This window comes from Sander lucioperca, chromosome 4 (genome assembly GCF_008315115.2).
Source record: "Sander lucioperca isolate FBNREF2018 chromosome 4, SLUC_FBN_1.2, whole genome shotgun sequence".
Classification (NCBI taxonomy): domain Eukaryota; kingdom Metazoa; phylum Chordata; class Actinopteri; order Perciformes; family Percidae; genus Sander; species Sander lucioperca.
The window spans coordinates 5,020,472-5,040,810 of NC_050176.1; the positions used below are offsets into that span (position 1 = coordinate 5,020,472).

Consider the following 20,339-nt stretch of genomic DNA (forward strand, 5'->3'; position numbering starts at 1 on the left):
GTGTGTGTGTGTGTGTGCATGTGTGTGTGTGTTGGGCATTTGGGGTTGATAAAAGTGGAAGTCTGATGTGTTTAGTTTTTATTTTTTTTAGGTTTTTATGGATCAAAATCTTTCATCCATGCAATCAATATATTAGAGCAATTGTGACTCTAAAATTCAATCAAACATGTCTAAAACTCGACATGTTTGACTGAAAAAAAAAAAAATAATAATACGAGGGTGGGGAGAGAAAACTAAGTGTAATCTGTGTGTGAACAAGTGAGCGGGCGATTCAGCCGTTTTTTTCCTCTGCGTGCACTCAGGATTGAGAAAGGACAAGTGAGGGAGAGTGTATACAAGCTTGTGTGTCTGAGTAGGAGAGCTGGAGAGTAAGACAGAGGGAGAGCGCTTTAGCCTGGCTTTTCTCTGCTGTGCTTTTCAGCTCCTCTCTCACTGTAGAAAGAGGCGTGTCCATGGACCAGTATAAAGTCCAAGGAGAGCCACTCGTGTTGAGCCATTCTCAGGAGCGAGTACTTTATATTGCACACCAGCAAGAGGAGGAAACTGCAGCCGTTACTTAAAAACGTTGCCTTTTGATGACCTGCTTTGATTTTGGACACTTGTAGACCAGATTTTTCGGTGTTTCATTAGGGGGCGGGCGAGCCTCTGGACTCAAACTCGAAGACAGAGCAAGACTCACCTGAACACAGTGGATGGATATCCTTCCTGCAACTGTTCATTCCAACATAACAAAAAACTTGTTCTTTCACTACATTTACCAGCCGAGCAGATCACGAGCAGGCTCCAATTTCTGCGGTGTGAAATTGAATCAGGGGAACGGAGGGGCAATATAGCAGAGGCATTGTGTCCCTGCAACTGAAACACTAACCAGCTGAAAATATCAAAGACCATCCTGGACAAAGCGTTCCTCTCAAATCTCCCAAGTTGGTCTGAAATCTGCGGTTGAATTAGAAAGTGATCAAAAGCTGTACAACACTCAGAGGAGAGGGAAGCAGAAGGGGAGCATACACGAGGGCAAAGGATTGCTTGCAGGTGCCGGGGCTGCCATGGTGCGTAGAGGTGGCGTGGCAGTAGCCCCGTCCTGCTGGGGCCTTTGGGCATTTGGCGCCCTGTCGCTGGTGGCACTGTGCTTGTCGGACCAGGCCATCCGTTGCCCGGTGTGTTCCGAGGAGAGGCTGGCCAGCTGCCGTCTGCCAGACGGCTGCGAGGAGACGGTGCGGGAGCCCGGCTGTGGCTGCTGTCCCACCTGTGCCCTGCCAAAAGGGGCGCACTGTGGCGTCTACTCGCCCCGATGTGGCACGGGCCTCCGCTGCTACCCGCCGCGTGGCGTGGAGAGACCACTGCACTCGCTGATGCACGGCCAGGGGGTGTGCACTGATGAGAGGGAGGTGGAGGAGAATTCAGGTGAGAGCGAAGGGGTCAGAGTCTGTGTGTGAACTGATGACAAAGGCACTTCTTTACACTTCTTCTTTTTACTCATTGCCAATTACAGCACCAAAGCATTAACACCACGTTTAATATCTGCAAATTTCTTTGTCAAAATGCTCTCATAGCATGAAGTGTGTAACAACTGTCAGCTACAGCTGACCAGGTCTCTATAAAGACCCGTTGCCGAGCAGGCCAGAATATTTGCTTTCTCCGCTCCCTGGGCCTTACCTGAACCGGGCAGAGTCAGAGTCGGAGTCGGGGGGTGTGACAATGTGCTGCTTGTTTACCCTAATCTCGGTTAAGCCCTGAACCAGAGCGTGGACACACACCAACTCCTCACGCATGGCCTGGCCTGGACTGGACTGTCCTGTCTTGCGGCCGCTCGCTGTGAAAGGGGCCCTGCTGTAAGACGCAGAGCAGGCTTCAGAGAGGAGAGCGCTGTGCTGATAGCTGAGGTGGGCGTGTGTGCATGTTAGTGTGTGTGCAGGGACGTGTGACTGTGTGTCGTGTGAATTAGTTACCTGTTTTAGTTAAGGAACCTTGCATTAGGCTTGGGAGAGCATTTACCTCATCGTGCCAATGTTAAACTGAGATCCTGCAGGTAGTCGTGTAGTGCAGCCAGTGAAATGAAATGCATTGTGGTGGTACTGGGCATGTGAGAGTCTCTGTGTGTGTGTGTGTGTGTGTGTGTGTGTGTGTGTGTAATGGGAGGAGGTAATAAAAGCTGCTGTATGAAATGACTGTAATGGAGTGTGGCCAGTCTGGGGCTATTAGAGCTCTCTGCAATCAGTAATTCACTTGGCGCTCTTTCACGGATGCCCCCATTCGTCCTCCCCCTCCTCCTCGTCCTGCTGCTGCAGATGTCTAACTCTTCTTCTACTGTCGATGTCTCTATCGCACTCTTTTGGTATCGCTTCTTATTCTCCTCTTTGTTGCTGCATTCCTTCGAAGAGTCTGTTTCCACTTTCACACAGTGGGATGTCTAATGCTGGATGTCTTATCTGCAGATCCAGTTCCAGTTCACTGCTTTGACGTTAACTTCTTTTCTACCGATGACACGGTCTCCACTGTTTGTCTTCCTCTGCTCTCCACAGAGGGAGCGGTGTTGATTTCCATTATATCATATGAGACAATTGGTATGTGTCGCAGACAAGGTGGTTCTTTCATTTGTTCCAGATTATCAACTATCTGGCCCGCTGTTGCTTCCACTGAGCCCAGGCTCCCAGACAGTTACTGGTAATAGCAGTAGGCTATCTGCGTGCGCCAGAACACCAACGATTTGGATGAACTTAGCCAATATAAAACTCCCAGGACTCTCATCTTCATTGCTGCATCTGTTTCCCCTGGCCCTGTGTGCACCCCCCCGCCCCCCCCCCCCCCCCCCATCCCCCCTCCCCACAACCCCCCCACCCCACCCCTAACAAGCCTTCAAGCGCATCGCCCGCCGCGTCCAGCTCCTTCATGAGGATGAGCTCATCGGCACTCTTGCTGCCAGGGCTGAAATGAGAGCCTTCTGCTCTCTGTGCAGGGCCAGCATAGGTTAGGCCGGCACATAGCATGACTAAATGGAATCAGAAAGAAGAGGAACGCTGTTTTGAGAATGATAAAAACAAGAGGGCTGTCTCAGCTTGGCCCGGCTCTGTCTATCCACACTAGTTTTATCTTGCAGAATGTTCTCCCTGAACATTATTTCTGCTCTTTGATGATGCGTTGTCTGAGTTATGGTGCTCTGGAGGGAGTCTTGGGTCCTTTTCCATGGGGCGGGGCGACCCGTGGATGGAGGATTTTGGAAAGTTCACAAGTTGTTGTTTTTGGTGTTCTGTAATCTGAGTGCAGAGTTCTGTTTGCCTCCACACTTCTTCTCACCCCTGGAGTCTGTCATAGCAAAGCGGGAAAGCTCTGCCCAATAAAAAAACTGTAAATCAATTCTTCTGGGCAGCAGCACAGATCCGCTGTATAAGAATGTTCAATGTAAACCATGGCAGCCGAGACAATTAGAAAGGCATAGGGGAGCGGCGAAGAGCAAACTCCAGTCACAAGCAGGAGATTTCCTTTGTGGCGCATTCACCGTACTTATGCATTATTAAACAAGGGGGTGCATCTCCTGAATACATGTCCGACACTGCCCCACTCCTAGCAACAGCGAACATGCTAGATAAAAATAGAAGAGGGTTTTTAAAAACCAAGAGAATTCCTAATAAAAACGACCCTAGGATAGAGGCAGATATGACAGCCCTTTGAGGAGAAATGAGTGTGTTCAGGTTAATAGTTACAGCTCTGCATCTCGATACTGCAACATAACACATTTGTGCTGCCTCATGATTGCCACTTTATTCATTAAAGCTGATTTTCTGTTAACCAAATAAGAAAAAAAGCTAAGTCAAGGAAGTTCATGAAGGCTGGCAAGAGTTATGAGCTATTATACCATTTTCTTTGGTTCAAAACTGTATTTCTCTCAAAATGCATCAACCCAAGGGCTATTCTTGAACCAAATTTCCATAGCAACAACAAGCATTACACTGCATCTTATGTCAAGGTCTAGGACAGCTTTGGTGCATCTTAATATCTCATTCTTAGAAACCCTTGCTATCTTAATACTTAGAATAAATCATCATGCGTGTATTGGCATCAGTTCCTGCATTCCTGCCGAGTCTGCCCTGGTGTCGTATTCAAATGCTTCCCTCTGACAGTGAACTGGATATTATTTACAAACTGATACAGATGTCAGATATGAAAGTCTTACGCCTACAGGCACCAGAGGAGCTGCATGAATGAAGCTGTCAATAGAGCCAGACTCGGTCCAACCATGCCCAATTTACAGTGACGCACACAGGTCTTTATGAAAGCAGCTTGCTAACCTAGATTTTCCTTTCTCCCACGGGGCGAGGACTCCTCGGCACGTGTGGGGAGTTGTGAAGCGGTTAGAGATGTGCATGTGCTTTTAGGGTGCTATAACAGGATTTTCGTGAACCTATTGGTTCACCAATAAAAACAATGCAGCAATCTACATGTCAGTGGCTTAAAAAAATGGTGATTTTTATTAATAAGTATATTTTCTGAGCAGTGGTCGTTATTGTTAATTCACACCTTTTATAACAATTACAAGTTGTATTTGTTACTAATATGCCAGGCAGTACGCCCCTTCACTTGCCCGTTAGCCTCGCTTGCCTATCTCCACAGCGCTGCGTAGTTAGGTCTGGCTCCTCCACACAAAACATTCCAGGATTGGAGAAAAAAAAACGCTCTGGGTTGTTTGCATTTCTTTAAACCAACCACTAAGCTCCAGACGCAGCGACGCTGCCTCTGCAACATAGTCTGGGGAAGGAACTTGTTGTGGTGGAACATTTGCACCCCGCAAGAGAAAACCCCACATACAATATTGAATAAAGTTAACTGTTCACACAATACAGTAACATGAGCTATTTAAATTAGCTGGATACAAGGTTAAACCTCATTTGCTCCTACCAGTGTATCGCTGTGTGTTCTTTGTCCACAGCAATCCCACCAATCGGTCCCAAAACGTCCCAGTTTAGAGAGGAAATACTGTAAACATATTCTTTGTAAATCTTTACAATCATTCCCCGAAAGAACCAAGCAGAGCTGCCTTGTTGCACGATCTAAGATTTCTTCAAAAATTGCCATTTTCAGCGTCGGCAACAGCGGCAACAGAGTGGAAGGTGAGGAACATCTGGTGGCCCCGGATTTGAGGCAATTATCCTGGAAATGTACTGTCGTCGATCCAGACTACTTGCCCGTAGAAATGCTATTCATTTCTAATCATCATCATGTTTTCTTCATTGAAAATGAACACACTGCTAGAAAGCTTCTGTGGCTATTAAGTGATGTTTTTATTTTTTGGCTTCTGTGAACTTAGTTCTACAGCAGCAATGTTTAGCAAAATATTCTCCTAAATATAATCTATAATTTACCTGTGAAATAAAAAATAAATAAAAAAGGGCTTGTGCAATTTAGGATTGAAAGTAGGCATGTGCTAGTCTGGCTATCACCAGACCAAGCTCAATCTTTTAAGATTGAACATTAGTCTGGGGAGTCTGCTCTGTATTTTCTACTGCACAAGAGGCGTGATCAACGGGCATAGTTCAAATGACTCTGTACGCAATTGGATAGTCCTTCAACCAATCAGACCAACGATCCGGGTGACGTAGCAGCGACAGCGGCATCAACGGGTTGCTGGCATGGAGTGCTGTGCTTCGGTGGCCGGCTTTTTGAATGTAAACAAAAAGCTGCTTGGTCGCTTCTCTATCGTCATCGTCTTAAACCCGCCAATAACGCGCCAGGTGGATAAGCCAGTTTGTGATTGGTTCCCGCAAATTTCAGATCGGGCTGGGTTTACCCAGTCTAGGCATGTGCATTTTTCAATTCCTTTCAAATGTGTTGCTCCTAATTATTTTCTGCTCCTTAAAGAGTAAATCAAGACAGGACACTGCTGCTGCTCTGCATGGCGTACTTCTGGATGCCTGGTTTTGATCAGTTGGATGGGAAGTGGCCAAAGCAGCATCAGGTTTCCCTTTTCACAAAGGCTGCCTTTGTGATATCGTGTCGATTTTACTTTCTATCTTTCCTTTAACAAATGACACTATTCCAAAATTGTCATTGGCCTTACAGCCCATGCTGGCAGTCTTTAATGATGCTCTTTCAACTGCACTAGACATCAAGCCAGATGATTAACTGATTCAAAGAAATCTCCTGCCTGGAAACCAGGATCCAGTGTTGACTGAAGAGAGCAGTTTTTTGGTAGTAAGCCTAGTTGACTTGTCAAGTCGCTGCCAGAAACTGTAGCACTTATCAAAGTGTTACAAAACATTTTGGAGGAGTAGCCTGCCCAAAGAGTATTCATTTTTCAGGAGATTAGTTGCTGTCAAAGCCATACAATCTATTCTATCTAGTGGCGAGACAAAAAGCTTATATAAGATTAATAAAGTTTAACTTAAGATCTCAGCAATACTGATTGCACCATTGCTCTACCATTTCATTTCGGTTTCTTTTGTATTTTGGATATCTGAGCTTTTCTTTTACATAAACATATGTAGGGCTGTGCCGAATATCAATTTTGGGAAATATTAGAATATATTCTAAGTTACGACTTCTCCATCTCTCTCGTTGACTCTCCCTTCACTTCCTGTCTGTCATTTCCATTCTGAATGACAGTCGAAAGTTCTATTGACAACCACGAATCATAGAAAGCAACATCACTCACGCGTCTCACTGAACAGATACGCTTCCATTTTATGAAATGTATCGACGCACATTGACTCCCCCATGTTTGATCAAGGCTTCCAGTCTGTCTGTGAGCTTGCCTGTTTTACTACATTTGCTACGGTGCCCGGGGAAATAAAAGTCAGCTGCTGCTGACTGGCAGCTAAGATGTTTATGGAGGACAGAATCAGTGTGGATTGGATGACTGAATGCTTTCACAAAAATGCTGGAAACTTCGAAGCATTTGGGTCAAAAGTTCAGTGCGTTTGGTCAGAAATGTGCTATGATACACCCTTAACCACACCTGTTGCACCTGTAACCACACCCAACGATAATGTCACGGTGTACCGACACGCCCTGAAGTACATTCTTACATCACTGCAGCAAAATGAGAAGTTAAACCACTAGAGGTCAGACAAAAAACAAGGATTTTCTTTTATAGGAATCCCTTACATTAGTTTTTTTTTTTTTTTTAAAGAATTGTGACCAACATAAGTACTGAGTGGGGCATTTTACAGTTGAAAAATATACCTGTCAGTACAGTAGTTTGTTAAATATGTTCTCCAATTTCTTGTTACTTAGGGCAATAACAACGCCAATACAGATATATCTGTAATAAGCTAATATTGGCTGATACATCAGTCAGGCTTTACGCCCTGTAACCCTACAGTCACATTAGCTACAAAAGAGAGCGACACACTCGCCATTGACATATATAAGAATGGACCAACAGATCCCGTTGCTCTGGACGGAGACCAGTGAAAGCCACTTAGAAGCACTTTTCCGGTGATGGCTAGGGTTAGTGCGCAGCCTCCAACTGAGAGAGACGACGTAAATGTGACGTGAGCAACGTGTCTGAAAGTTGGAAGTCTTCTGGTAGTTGTGCCAAGAGAAATCTCAATCATTCCCAATCTTGCAGAGATGGAGAGCGTAGGTATATGTAAGGAGATAACATAGGCACAGGCTAATTATTGCTAACTAAAATGCTAGTTAACATTAGTAATTACACTTAAACAGCTAATGTAAGACGAAACTGCCTGCGAGCTTCTCCTGTACTATACGGTAATTCCTCTACTATGAGACAGTAAGTCTCGTGGTTATGACACAATCGTTAGCCTATTTTTACAAAAAGGTCTGCTACAGAGCCATAACGTGAGGTACAAGGTAATGGAGCCTTTTATACATTGTCGTGTTTCTTTAGAAATAAACAATGGACAAATAGAGTCTTTAAACGCTTCAGATGTAAAGTTATTCTCTGTCAAAGTGGCGCCAAAATGAATGGCAGTCAATGGGATGCTAACGGGAGGTGATGGCTTATTAGCATCAAAATGGCGCCATAGGAGGATCGCGGTCCGAGGAGAGGCTTACCCCCTTGACACTCGCTTGTGGACGCTCCTGGGCGTGCCTAGCTTACTCCTGGTTGCTTGGCAACAGTAAACAAAAATTCTCTGGTGCTACCTTCGAGCACGTCTTAAAAGTCACTTCAGAGGTATTGTTAAGTCACAAGAAGGATATTTTTGGATTTAAAAGCATTTATTTCTCGATAGAAGTAACAAAATATGAGATAAAATGCCAAACATATCAGATATATACAGAAATACGATGTCCTGAAGCGTTTCCACCATCTTGAATGATTTTATTCAATTTTTTTTTTTTTTTCTTCGACTCAAGCAACCAACTTACATACGTCACGCTGCCCTCACACTGCCTCGCTCCGATTGGCAGTTGCTTTGTCGCATCGCTCAGCATTTGCATAAAATAGACTTCTTGTCTATTTCGGCCCCGCCTTGCTCGTGGCAGCGGCAAGCTCGTCGCTGGCAAACGGCCACTCCCATTGAAAATGAATGGCAGCCTGTCGCTTTGTCGCTGTCTCTTGTAGCTAATGTGACTGTAGGGTAAGGAAGTTACTCAGCAGCTCAAATGTAAACTCAAATGTAAAAGGCTAATCTATCTAGCTCACTTCATGAGCGCCTTGTAACTAGTCTCAGTGTATCATATTAAACAGAGCACCAGTGTTGGGCAAGTTACTGAAAATTAGTAATTAGTTACGGTTACTAGTTACTTCTTTTAAAAGTAATTGAATTACTTTACCAATTACTGTATATCAAAAGTAATTAGTTACTAGGGAACTACTTTTATGTCTGCTTTTTAAATGTAAATATGAACAGTACTGAACAGTCAAACAATAAACATAATTTTTAGACCTATTTATTGTAATCAACAGGGCAACAGGCCTTCAAATTAAGCAGTAGTACAAAAGTCCCTTTTAATACTTGAAACGAAATGATTGTCTCAGTCATTCAACAGTGTTTTTTTACCACATTAGGCCCAATGAAATAAAAGTGATTGGCCTACAGTATACCTAGCAATCAATTTATTCAGCTCTGCCTGGCTTATCGGCTGCGCTGTAGTCCGTGTAAAATCTAGCTTTGGTTGTTTGCATGGAGTGGTGCCTTTAGCATCTTTCGCTACTAGCTTTGTCGAAGCGTGTTGCTTCAACAGGTGCTTCAGAAGATTTGAATTGCTATTCTTAGATGTGGATAGGTTCTTTACACCTGCACATAATTGACAACTCACCACTACATTTTTGTCTTAGTAATGTCTGTGATATACGGTAGTTAAAATGTGCCTGCGCGTATACTGTGACATATACGGTAGCACCCAAAAACGTGTGTGTCACTGCTCACTTGTTACTTGCATTGGGAGCTCAGAGTAAAGAAGACTAAATGATAAACTGCCTCCTTTGTTATCATTTTACAATGTCCATACTTCCAGGAGAGAAAGCTCATTCTATCCGCACTATCTGCCATGCTGTGGTTTAATGCTCATTGTTCGATTGGTGTATCATTGCGCCACCATAAAGTAGGCCTATCTGTCTTCTTGTCTGCAAGCGTTCATTTTTCACAAAAGAGAGTAACGAACTCATTTAAATTTCAGTAATTGTAATTGCGTTACTTCATGAAAGAAAATATTTAGTTACATGCTCGTTATCGCTAAAAGTAGTGGAACTACAGTAACGCGTTACTTTGTAGCGTGTTACTCCCAACACTGCAGAGCACAAGCCAAGTTGTTTTTAAAAAAAGTTTTAGTACAACTGTCTCACATAGAGAACTCTCTTTTGGCTTAGATCAGAGATCTAAGCTAGTGGAAGTGTAAACCATAGGAAAGTATTCGCTGAGCATAACTAAATATTTATTTGAAGGAAGATATTTGTCTTGGAGGTTTACAAGTTCAACCTCGAAGCCACAAACAGTGGAATTTGAAACCTATCAACCCCTTGAGATCCTTATGTCACTGTTCAACGGACTGCAAAAAGAAAGACAAATACATAAACAGAGGACTTGGCATGGACTTAATGTAGATTAAATTGTGTAAATGCAATGAACTTGTAAAGTGATGTTTCCCGAGGTAGAAAATGTGTTCATCTGAAAGAGGAGGCCTGCCAATCAGACTGCTCTCTCTATCCCATAATGAATGATGCTCACATTGGCCAGTGTGACAAACACATTTGCATTTACATCAGTGCAGCAGCACACAAATGTGCAGTGACAACAAATACTTGACTAAGAACTAGATTGATCAAGCAATGCAGTTTATTGTGTAATAGATTTGGAATGTGTCATCTAAGTGCTAACATAATGGAGCTTTGTGGTCACCCTACTGTATTGATCAGAGCTGTATCACTAGGGCTTGGTACCGAAACCCAGTACGCTGCTCTTTGGTGCTCCGAAACTGACAGGCAATAGAAGAATCACTGCATGTGACGCTAGTTAACACTACACTTGGCAGCAGGTAACGCCTACTGTTAGCTAGTAGCTGGCTTAAACACGGTAAAAATGCTGACAGCTAAACAGTGTAAAGTGTGGCTGTGTCACTGGAAAGGGTTCCAACAGTGGGACACACAACAGTCTGCAGCAGTAGTCAGAGAACGTTGTCGGAGAAACAACACCAACGGGACCTCGTAAGCTCATGGTGCATTTAATGTTATTGTAAAGTTCCCTTCTGCCATCTAGAGATTATTTTTGTTGTTGTCGTTTAACAGCAATTGACTGGTAAAATAAGGTATTGTTGTCACATTTTAAATTAATCATTTAAGTCAAGTCAAGTCAGCTTTATTGTCAGATGTGCTATACATGCATGACATACGGCACAAATGAAATTTCAGTCCTCTCGGACCCACGGTGCAAAATGCAATCAAAAAATAAGCTTTTTATAAATAGAAAAGACATAGAATAAACAAACAATTTAACATGATATAAAAATAAACAATCAACAAGACATAAAATAAGCAATCAACAAGACAAAATAAGCAATCAACAATTAACAAGACATAAAAATAAACAATCAACTATCAACAAGACATACAATAAACAATCAGAATCACAATCAAGGCACTTGAGTATTTACATGACGAAATAAAATGGGATAAATAAGAAGTATTTTAAGTATTTTAACAGGTGAGGTAGAGTGGTGTAGTGCAAATAAACAGGGGAAAGTGAAATGTGCAGTCCCTGAGTACAGAGTTAAATTTGATCATATGGCCTTAGCAATACACAAGCCGTTTTTTTTTTTTAAGTATAGGTTCAGGCACCGGTGCTGTTTTAAAAATTAAAAAAATCATTTTAGCACCCAAACAATACCCAACCCTATGTATCACAGTAAATATATGTAACGGCACTGGCTATGTAACCATCTGCTATTTAGATGCTGTATTGACCTCTCACTAGGCTATTAAAATAAGACAAAACAAGATTTAACAAATTAATTGATGATGAATTTAACCTGTAGTGGGCTTTGTTTATGTCTTTAATGGATCTTGTCGGCTTAGTTTCAGCTTATTACATTGTACCAAAAGATAAAAAAGACAGCTGAAGACTGTTCCTGATTATATGTTTACTCAAGATCTTTTCTTTATATTTGCTGTGCACCTGTAATGCACTGCAGTCTATCAGCTCTATGTGGCTGATAAAGCACTATGGGCACTGTATTTTAAAAGCCAAAAGCTGCTGATCCAAATGAAACCAAACGGAGAAGTGGCAACTTCCTCCATAGAAAACCGCAGTGGTAGCAAACAGGACATGCCACCCCTGACCCACTTCTAAATCACTTTGGCTTGCCCTACGAAAGAGCGTGCAATCGGAAAAGCGTGCACTGGCAAAAGAGGAGAAAGAACAACTTGGAACAAAGGAAACAGCTGAAACCCTGTTGGCTCTTGTGGAGGAAAATGCTGATGAGCAAGCCTTAACAGCAACAAGACTAAAAATACAAACAGCCAGGAGACACCCCCCACCCGAGACAAGCCAAGCAAGATGACTGTCTAGAAAGTTTAATGAAACGTGGTCATCTTCCAGCTCCTATTGCCAAGTTGTAAAAAAAAACAAAAACAAACTAGTCATCACCAGAGAATGGCCCAGGATCAGTATCCTAAATACAGCAGGGCCAGCACTAGCTCAAGAACTAGTACTGCAAAGAAAAGCTTGCACTGGTTTGGACTGTGTGCATGTATGCTTTCATGCATTGTAGACCTGAAAAAAGGCTTCACATTGTAAAGGTTAAGGAGGCTACTGAGCCACCTTCATCGTCTCTTTGCCAACAGCAATTACCTGAATGCCTGGCAGTGACCTAAGATATTAACCAGAGCTCAGATCTGGTTCAATGATCAGTGTGAGAACAGCTTCAAAACGGTAAAACCGCAATTTAAAAAGGGCTTTGATTCCAGTGCCAATCTGTAAAATGCCACGGGTTATGAGCAGAAAGCATAAACTCTGCCAAGTCTTACAAGCCACAGGTGAGTGGCGTGCATGCATGTGCACAGAGAAAAGCACACACAACCCTCATTTCAAGTCCATCTTGTGCCCCCCTGCCACCAACCAGCTTACACACGTGCACGCACATACATACGCACGCACGCACATTTGTGACAATGCAAATGCCCTCTAACAAACTCCATCTGGCACAGACTGAGGTTGTTGTGGAGGGGTGGAGAATGAAAAAGGGAGGGGGGCATTTCCTGAGGAAGCATCTGGCTGCCTGCAGGGCCACAGGACTGCAGGTTTATAGGGATGCAAAGGTGATGTACAGAGGGTGGCAGTACAGGCGTGGTATGGTATAAAAAGCCTCAGAGCTCGTGGCATGGCTGTGGTGCCATAGTTGAGTACCAGGGCGAGAGCTGAGGTATGGATTCCCCCCCCCCAGAGTGGGAACACAGCTCTGTGTCCCTGAGGTTAACCTGGCCTCATTTTTAGCCTACATCTCACCATGTTCAGCTGTATGGGATGTTCTGTAGAAGGACAAGGGGGAAGGCAGAATAGCTAAGCATTAAATTTAATGGACGTTGCCCTACATTTTGCTCATATCATTAAAACATGATATCATGTTGCACTGACAATCCTGCAACAAAAGCCCTGCACATGTTTCTAACTGTCTATGTAATACTCAATGACTTGTTGTTGAACTGAAGGAACTAAAGCATCATTCCTTGTCCTTTAGCGATGGACAGGCAGGATGAGATCATCCCTGACCACCCAAACAACAGCAATATCCGCTGCAGTCCACAAGACAAGCGCTGCATACAGAAGACCCTGGCCCGACACCCTCCAAAATCCACAAATCAGAGAAGCAACACTGCCAGAGAGGAGACCAAGGCAGCGCTGGTGAGAGAAACCATCTTCTGAAAGCTTATCAGTTTCACGGAAAACTGATCAGGCACCAGGCAATCCCCCTCTGCAGCACATGCCTCAGCCCCAGCAGGTGTTTCCCATTAAGGCTTTAGAGTTCCAAAGCCACAAGCGTTAAAGTCAGGTTGTAAATTTAAAAATTAGTTATTTACAGACCATAGCATTTAATTGCGGTCTTGCGAAATGAAGTAGAGGTGCACATTGACATCAACATGCAATTTGCTGGTTTAACACTGGCAAGAGCTGGATCCTAACATCCCCATTAATCAGTAACAGGCCGGTTTTACCTCATTCATTAAACACTGAAATGTGTAACATGAATGCACAGTAAAGCCACAGTCTCATATAGATGTTTTAGTGTTTTGAAAGACTTTTGTGGGAATGCAGTTGGATTGGCTGTGCCGATTGATTTAAAAAGTCTGCCATAATAATGCATTCAAACATTCACATGCACTCATTAGTTGGCTTGTGAATTCAATGCAGCCAACTCTCGGCACTATTTGCACGTACATCTACATGCACAAACAATGTAAGGATGCTGACATTTCTTAGTGTCAAATTAAAACCTGTGTGACGTTGAGTTTAGCTATGACCCCAACACCAGCACTTTGAGTTTGATTTCAATAAACAAAATCATAATGGCAAAATTAAAGTCAGCATACTCCCAGTTGGCCTGGTTGCCTGGTATTTACTTTCAAACTTAAAAACCGCACTATTGTTTCAGACTGCAGATCTATTATTCCTTACTTTTTATGACTATCTGAAATTATATCTTAAATTATGGTGGCTGGTTTTTAGATTTTATCTAAACTTTCTCATTATTTTGTTCGGAAAATCAGAGCTAATGAATTGACATTCTTTTATAAACAGCAGTTTTCTTACGCCATTGCAAATGTCTTCATACATGATCTCCGTCTGGAACTCTGCTGATGTGTATGAACATCAGATCAATGATTTCTCCGACAGGCTCCATGTCGTGCTGAGCTACAGAGAGCGTTGGACAGATTGGCATCAAACACTCGCACACATGATGATCTCTTCACCATCCCCATCCCCAACTGTGACAAGAACGGAGATTTCCACCCTAAGCAGGTCTGTGATTTCACAGCTATGAGCTTTTTGAATGACCACTATTTGGCTATGTGTACTGGTGAACTGTGAATCTCTAATATTAGGCCAATACAAATAAGAATGCCTGTAATGGATCTTTGTACTTCAAACTACATCATCAAATCTGTGAGCCAAGAGACAAAACATGCCTGAAGCCGATGAAATATTGTCTTACGAGTTCAAGATCAACACAAAAGTGTCTCCAAGCAGACTGTCGCGGTGATGCCAAGACCCTTTTATTCTAATCTCACATAAGAAGGGATTTTTCTTTCAGGAATCAAGCATTGAACGGGCGTGTGTAAAGTGGTTTCCCTTAAACCGTTTACACAATGACTTTATTGCTGTGATGGATGCAATTAGCATGTAGACGCAGTTACTCTTTTTTTTTTTTTTTTTTGCTATTCTGCCTTTGCAAGATTGTGCAACTATACCGATAAGAGTGAGAGAATTGGAGAACATAAAAACACAGATAAGACCGCTCTGACTTGTGTGCAATCAAAGCAGCAGACGGAGAGTGAGTGATAAAAGGAAAGCTGTGCTAAGGCACCAGTCATCAAGAGTCGGAGTGATGTTGATTGTGTAACGTGGTCGAAGTATCTCAGACTGCTCAGATTCACAGGCATCTGTTTACTGTTTAACTAAAATGGCACTGCGATAAACCCTATTGGGAAGTAAAGCACAGGTCATGAGGGACAACTGGCAATCATTTCATGGCAGGGTTGCTCGGAGATTTTTTTTTAGCTGGTTTTGGAGGCTCTTTGAAACTGTGATTCACTACAGAAAAAGTACAAAATCACCCAATAAATTTGGTTTTACACAAATTGTTAAACAGTTCACAGAAGGAATCGCATGGATTTTGTATGAAATAATGTAATTACTTGATATTCTTCTCACAGTTCATTTAAGGCCACTTTAACTGCCAGCTGGGTGTAGTTTGTCTTAATGTATGATCTGTTTATATGAAAACATCTTTAAAAGCTTAAAAGCCAGGTCTGACATCATCTTAGAGAATTATGGCTCTGCCAAAATAGGATTGACTGCTCTTTTAGGATAATCAAACCTATAAGGGCTAACCTAGTGCTCAGTTTTATATAAGCCTGCATTCATTGATTCTTTGGGGCAGCAGAACAAGCTGCAAACACAAATCATATTGTCTGTTTATATAAGGCTGTTTATAGTGTAAACAGTATTACTAGTATTACTATTATTATTATTAATTAATTATTCTGTTTTTTTCTATTTCTTATAATACTTTTTGTATGTGTATTTGTGTTATTCTGATGTGTGTGAATTTTTCTTTTGAACTGCTGTAACAAGGGAATTCCCCCCAGTGTGGGAAAAGTATATCTTATCTTATCAATCATCACCTTAACCAAAAACGTTAGCAAAACGCCTTGCAAGCAGTTGCCTATTTACACATCCAGCAGAGAGGGTGCAACATTAGCATTCTTCGGGAGTTGCGTTTGTGTGAAAAGTCCAATATTCACTCTCTTGTAGCTCTGTTTTGTTTTTCACCAACTCCTGAGGGATATATCTGGCCTTTTTAGATGCTAAAGGCTGCAATGTGTTTACCAGCTAGTTGCTAACGTTGTCAGTGTGCTGTTTGGTGCAGAACGGGTAATGTACAGTGGGCTTTTTAGACCTGTGCTGTTGGAAAGAGCAGCCTGCTTTTCTTTTTTTTTTTTGCCACCGACAGGCTCAGATTGGAATTATATAAGGGTCTCGCAACATTATGGAAATGATCTTTTAGATAACTGTATTCCATCACAACAAACTCTTTCTGGCACTTGTTCCAACTCTCACTCCGCTGTCTTACGGCAACCAGTCACCTCTCGCGACAGAATAACACACAGACCCGATCGAGCAAAAGGTAGAAAGAAAGAAAAACGTCTTATTTCTCTGTAGGATCCTTTCCATAATGTTGTCAGACACTTATACCAACCTGAGCCTGTCAGTGGCAAAACCCGCCCCTTTGCACCATGGGATTACAGTCTAGTCTGTTTCGCGGCTGCGGAGCTCTCGCTCAATACTGGACCAATTTAAAGTTGTTCTCTCAAACGTGGGAAAATAGGGACCAGGTTGAAAAATACTGAATTTTCATTTTAATAAAAAAAAAAAAACATTTATTAGATCAGCTTTAATATTTAAACATGTTGTTGAAGAAGCTGCTCTAATGTAACTAAAATATTCTATACATCTTTTGTGCCCACAGTGTCACCCGGCACGTGACGGCCAGCGGGGAAAGTGCTGGTGTGTGGATCAGAAGACGGGCATGAGGCTGCCGGGCCCGCTGGAGCTGCGAGGGGAACTGGACTGCCACCAGTTAATGACTGCTACCCTGAGAGATTGAGGAGTGGAGTGGCAGTGGGGGGGGTGCAGCACCAGCTCAATTCAACTGGTGCTTATTAGTAGAACTACACGAGGAAAGGACTTGGCTCCAAAGCCTTGCTTCACCCGAGGCCAGCGGTACTTAAGCCTGCGCAACAAAAAGGAAACCATTGAATTGTGTTCTTTTGCTATTTTGTTTCTGTGTGTGAGAGTAGGTGATCTCTGAGTCTTTTGAGCACTTGTTGTGTATTGTTTCTACTATGTGAACTTCAGAACGATAGTCTTCAGACACATGCGCTTTAAAGTTACAGGTGGCAGAAAATAACCTTCCACAGGTAACTGTTGTAATTGTGATCTTTGTTAGAGAGCAACATGTGTGGTTTTTTTTGTCTAGTCTAACTTCAGTAGAGTATTCTTGGAAAAGTAAGAAAATGCATTAACCCCCACCAGATTATCAGACCTGAGATACAGCAGTAGCTGTCAGCATTTGTTTTTTTTCTCTCTAGAGAACTTTTATCAATTGGAATTACTGCGTCAGGATAATCCAGAGAGATTATCAATTAAAGGATCCTGTACTAGTTTTTCCACACAATTTGTGTAATTGGTTGTAACGCGTGGCTCTTGTTCTACTGTCCTATATGTTGTAAACCCCACCCATCTGGTAAGTAGGTTAAAACAACCACAAAGTCTACAGTAGTTCAGCGACGACACAAGAGTAGCAATAAAAGATGAAAATGAGAACAGATCAAATGAAAAACAAAACAGAGGGGGGGAGAGAGACAAAGGAATGCAACAATCCCCTGCCTTGAGTTACCAAATGATACAGTAAGCCATGGCTTTTCACAACATCTAGACCAAAGTGAAAAGTGAGATTAGTTTGAACAACTGTATCTCTGAAAGGCCAGAAAAGATTTGCTTGTTTTGTGTGGTCCAGAGGGACTGGCAGCAGAGCAGGGCTAGGAACTCTGTACACTGCTGATAGGATAATCTTATTTCTCCAGCTGGTGCTAAACTGCCAGTGTGACTTTCACGTTTGTATGAATATGCTTCAACATGCAGGATTTCTCTCCAACAGAACTGCTTGGGAGAACTTTGGTGGTGCTATATACTTACTGATTGTGCCAAAATACAACAACAAGAAAGAAAATGGCTTCTGCACTTTTGGGGCATTGTTAAGGACTGGAACAGAAGACTGGGATTTTCAGCAAGTGGAGCAGTTAGCATCAGCAAGTGTGAGGATCATCTAAATGTGTGACCATCTGCACTAGCTATTGGCAAAGGCTGCTTTCAAAGTGTGTTTTCAATGTCAATGTCATTGTTACAATTTCAACGTAACATCACACATTGGCGCTGCACTATCACTGCAGCTAACTGCTAGCATTGTTTCTTTGGGTAGGGTTGTAAATTGCAGACGTGACGTGTCTTAAATATACAAGCAGTGTAATACGTTTTCAATGATTAAGCTCCTGGCAGCACAACAACTCCTAGTTAACATGAAGCGTTGAATGGAGGAGATGTAGCAGTAAAGATAACATATTGATTAGGTGGAAACCAGATTTTTTTCTCCTAATCCAACGTTGGTTTTCAGTTTGTAGGGCATCACGCTAATAATTAAAAGGAGTGTATTACCAGTGCAAGTGATACAGCTACTCAAATATTTTAGATACCGTAGGCGAGACTGGGAATTTTCTTATAGCAATTTCATTGTATTGGTGGCGTGCATTGTGAGTTCAGGGCGGAGTAGCAGGTTTAAGCTAATGCTGGTGTTTGTCACCACCAAATATGGACAGCCTTCTCCATCTGTTCCCTGGGAGACTTTGGTTATTATTGACTCAAGCACAAATCCATCTTGGGGGGGGGGGGGGGTGGGCGGTCATTACTAGGGTTGCTGTCCCACGCAGAACACAATTGGTGTGTAGATTACAGTGCAGTAATGTCAGATATGTTGAAACAGATATTCACTGCTACTGTCACACAATGGATTTCTGATTCTTTCCATGTCTCCACAATCCTCACTCGCAGCTTTCAACAGGACTATTTGAGCACAACACACTGAAGGGAGGTTCATTCAGCTCCACACAGAAACAGAAAACTATTATTGGTATGATTATTATGCACTTTTGCACATTTTTTCCATATTGAATTTGGTCTAACATCTTTTTTCTAAAATGCAGTAGTATATGCAGTAGTACATGCATATAAACAGTGAGTCTGACAAAAGTACAACCCTCTAATTTTGGTGCTTCTCTCATTCGTTTATTGTGCAAGGTAGTGAAACATAACCTTCAGGTGTGAAAAGTAGTTGCTTTCCCCCCGTAATCTCCACCATCTAACTGGGGACAGTTGATTATGGGCCAGCCTGTTCTCAAAATGAATCTTACAAATGTTGTCATTTATGATCACACTGAGGATTTCTCTGATGTATCTTCAGTGTATCCTGAAGGTGATATTCTGGACAACAATCCTTGGATGCGTATGTGGATTGTATTCTATCATTTAGCTAAAAAACTCACTTATGAAATTGGAATTATGTGTTGGTCTAATTATTATGTCATATATATATATAATATCAGTCAGAATTCCATGCTTTTGGTTCCCAGTGACTAAAAAGACTACATACTGCAAGGAATTTAATCTTATCACTGAAGCCAATGGTCAATTTGCTGGAAAAAGTGTATTGCCACCTGATGACCACTTTTACTTGTCACTTGTATCCAAAAGGTAGTTTACCAAAACACAGACAGACAGAAAGATAGAACATGGCGTGGGTGGAGAACCATTGCTACAGCTTAAAAATGTCAAAAACCAAATATCCTAAAACTCGTTCCAAAGACTACAAGCAAAGTACCTGGAGACATCAATACTCATTCAGTGAACTGCATGCACACAAAAAGGTTATCATTCATCACCTAATGAAGTGTTACTAAACACATTCAAACACATTTCTCTGTTGACTGTAATCTTTGAGAGAGATGGCAAATGGTTTTGGCTTTGACTTTGTAAAGGCCTTCTAACTACATAAACTGTGTATTTAAGCTATAGTACATTGCTTGATCTCTAACTTTGCTGTACTGAACTATAATTGCATTTCGCGAGAATAGACTTTCTGTTTGCCTTTGATATTATCTATTAATGTGTAGAAGATATGAAGTAATGTTTGCATGCATACAAATGGACTGGGGTTGGAAACAGCTATGGTCTTGTGTATCTTGTCCGGAACAGGACCTTTATATTAAAACACTGAAGTTATTAAAGAACTGAAATATAGAGTTTCAACCAATTAAATGATCAGTTATATTGTAAATGTTTACCTGATGAAAATGTACACATTGTAATACATCAATTAAAACACTTTAGAAACTACAATTGTGTTGCTGTTATTATAAGTAGCAGTAGTAATATTAGTGTAAGCATTGGACGATTGTAGCATATCACAGATATATTGGTATCCAGCGTATTAAAGGTGCTGTAGGTAGGATTGTGAAGATCCAGGACTTAGCCAAAAAATTTGAACATCAACAACTTCTCAGTCCCTCCCCCCTTTCCGCTAAAGCCCAAACGGTCTCCTAAGCCCCTCCC

At 42.1% G+C, this 20,339-nt stretch overlaps 2 protein-coding genes across 10 annotated transcripts in view; one reads left to right on the forward strand and one right to left on the reverse strand.

Annotated features, from left to right (window-relative positions):
- Positions 1–20,339, reverse strand: part of LOC116039585 (zinc finger protein Aiolos-like) — a 67,587-nt gene that overhangs the window by 12,737 nt on the left and 34,511 nt on the right. The window lies entirely within an intron of this gene.
- Positions 476–20,123, forward strand: LOC116039589 (insulin-like growth factor-binding protein 4). Its single transcript, XM_031284490.2, has 4 exons — positions 476–1,404; positions 13,135–13,298; positions 14,289–14,414; positions 16,645–20,123. Exons 1-4 carry the CDS (start codon positions 1,047–1,049, stop codon positions 16,780–16,782), a joined length of 786 nt encoding a protein of 261 aa, XP_031140350.1. The 5' UTR covers positions 476–1,046; the 3' UTR covers positions 16,783–20,123.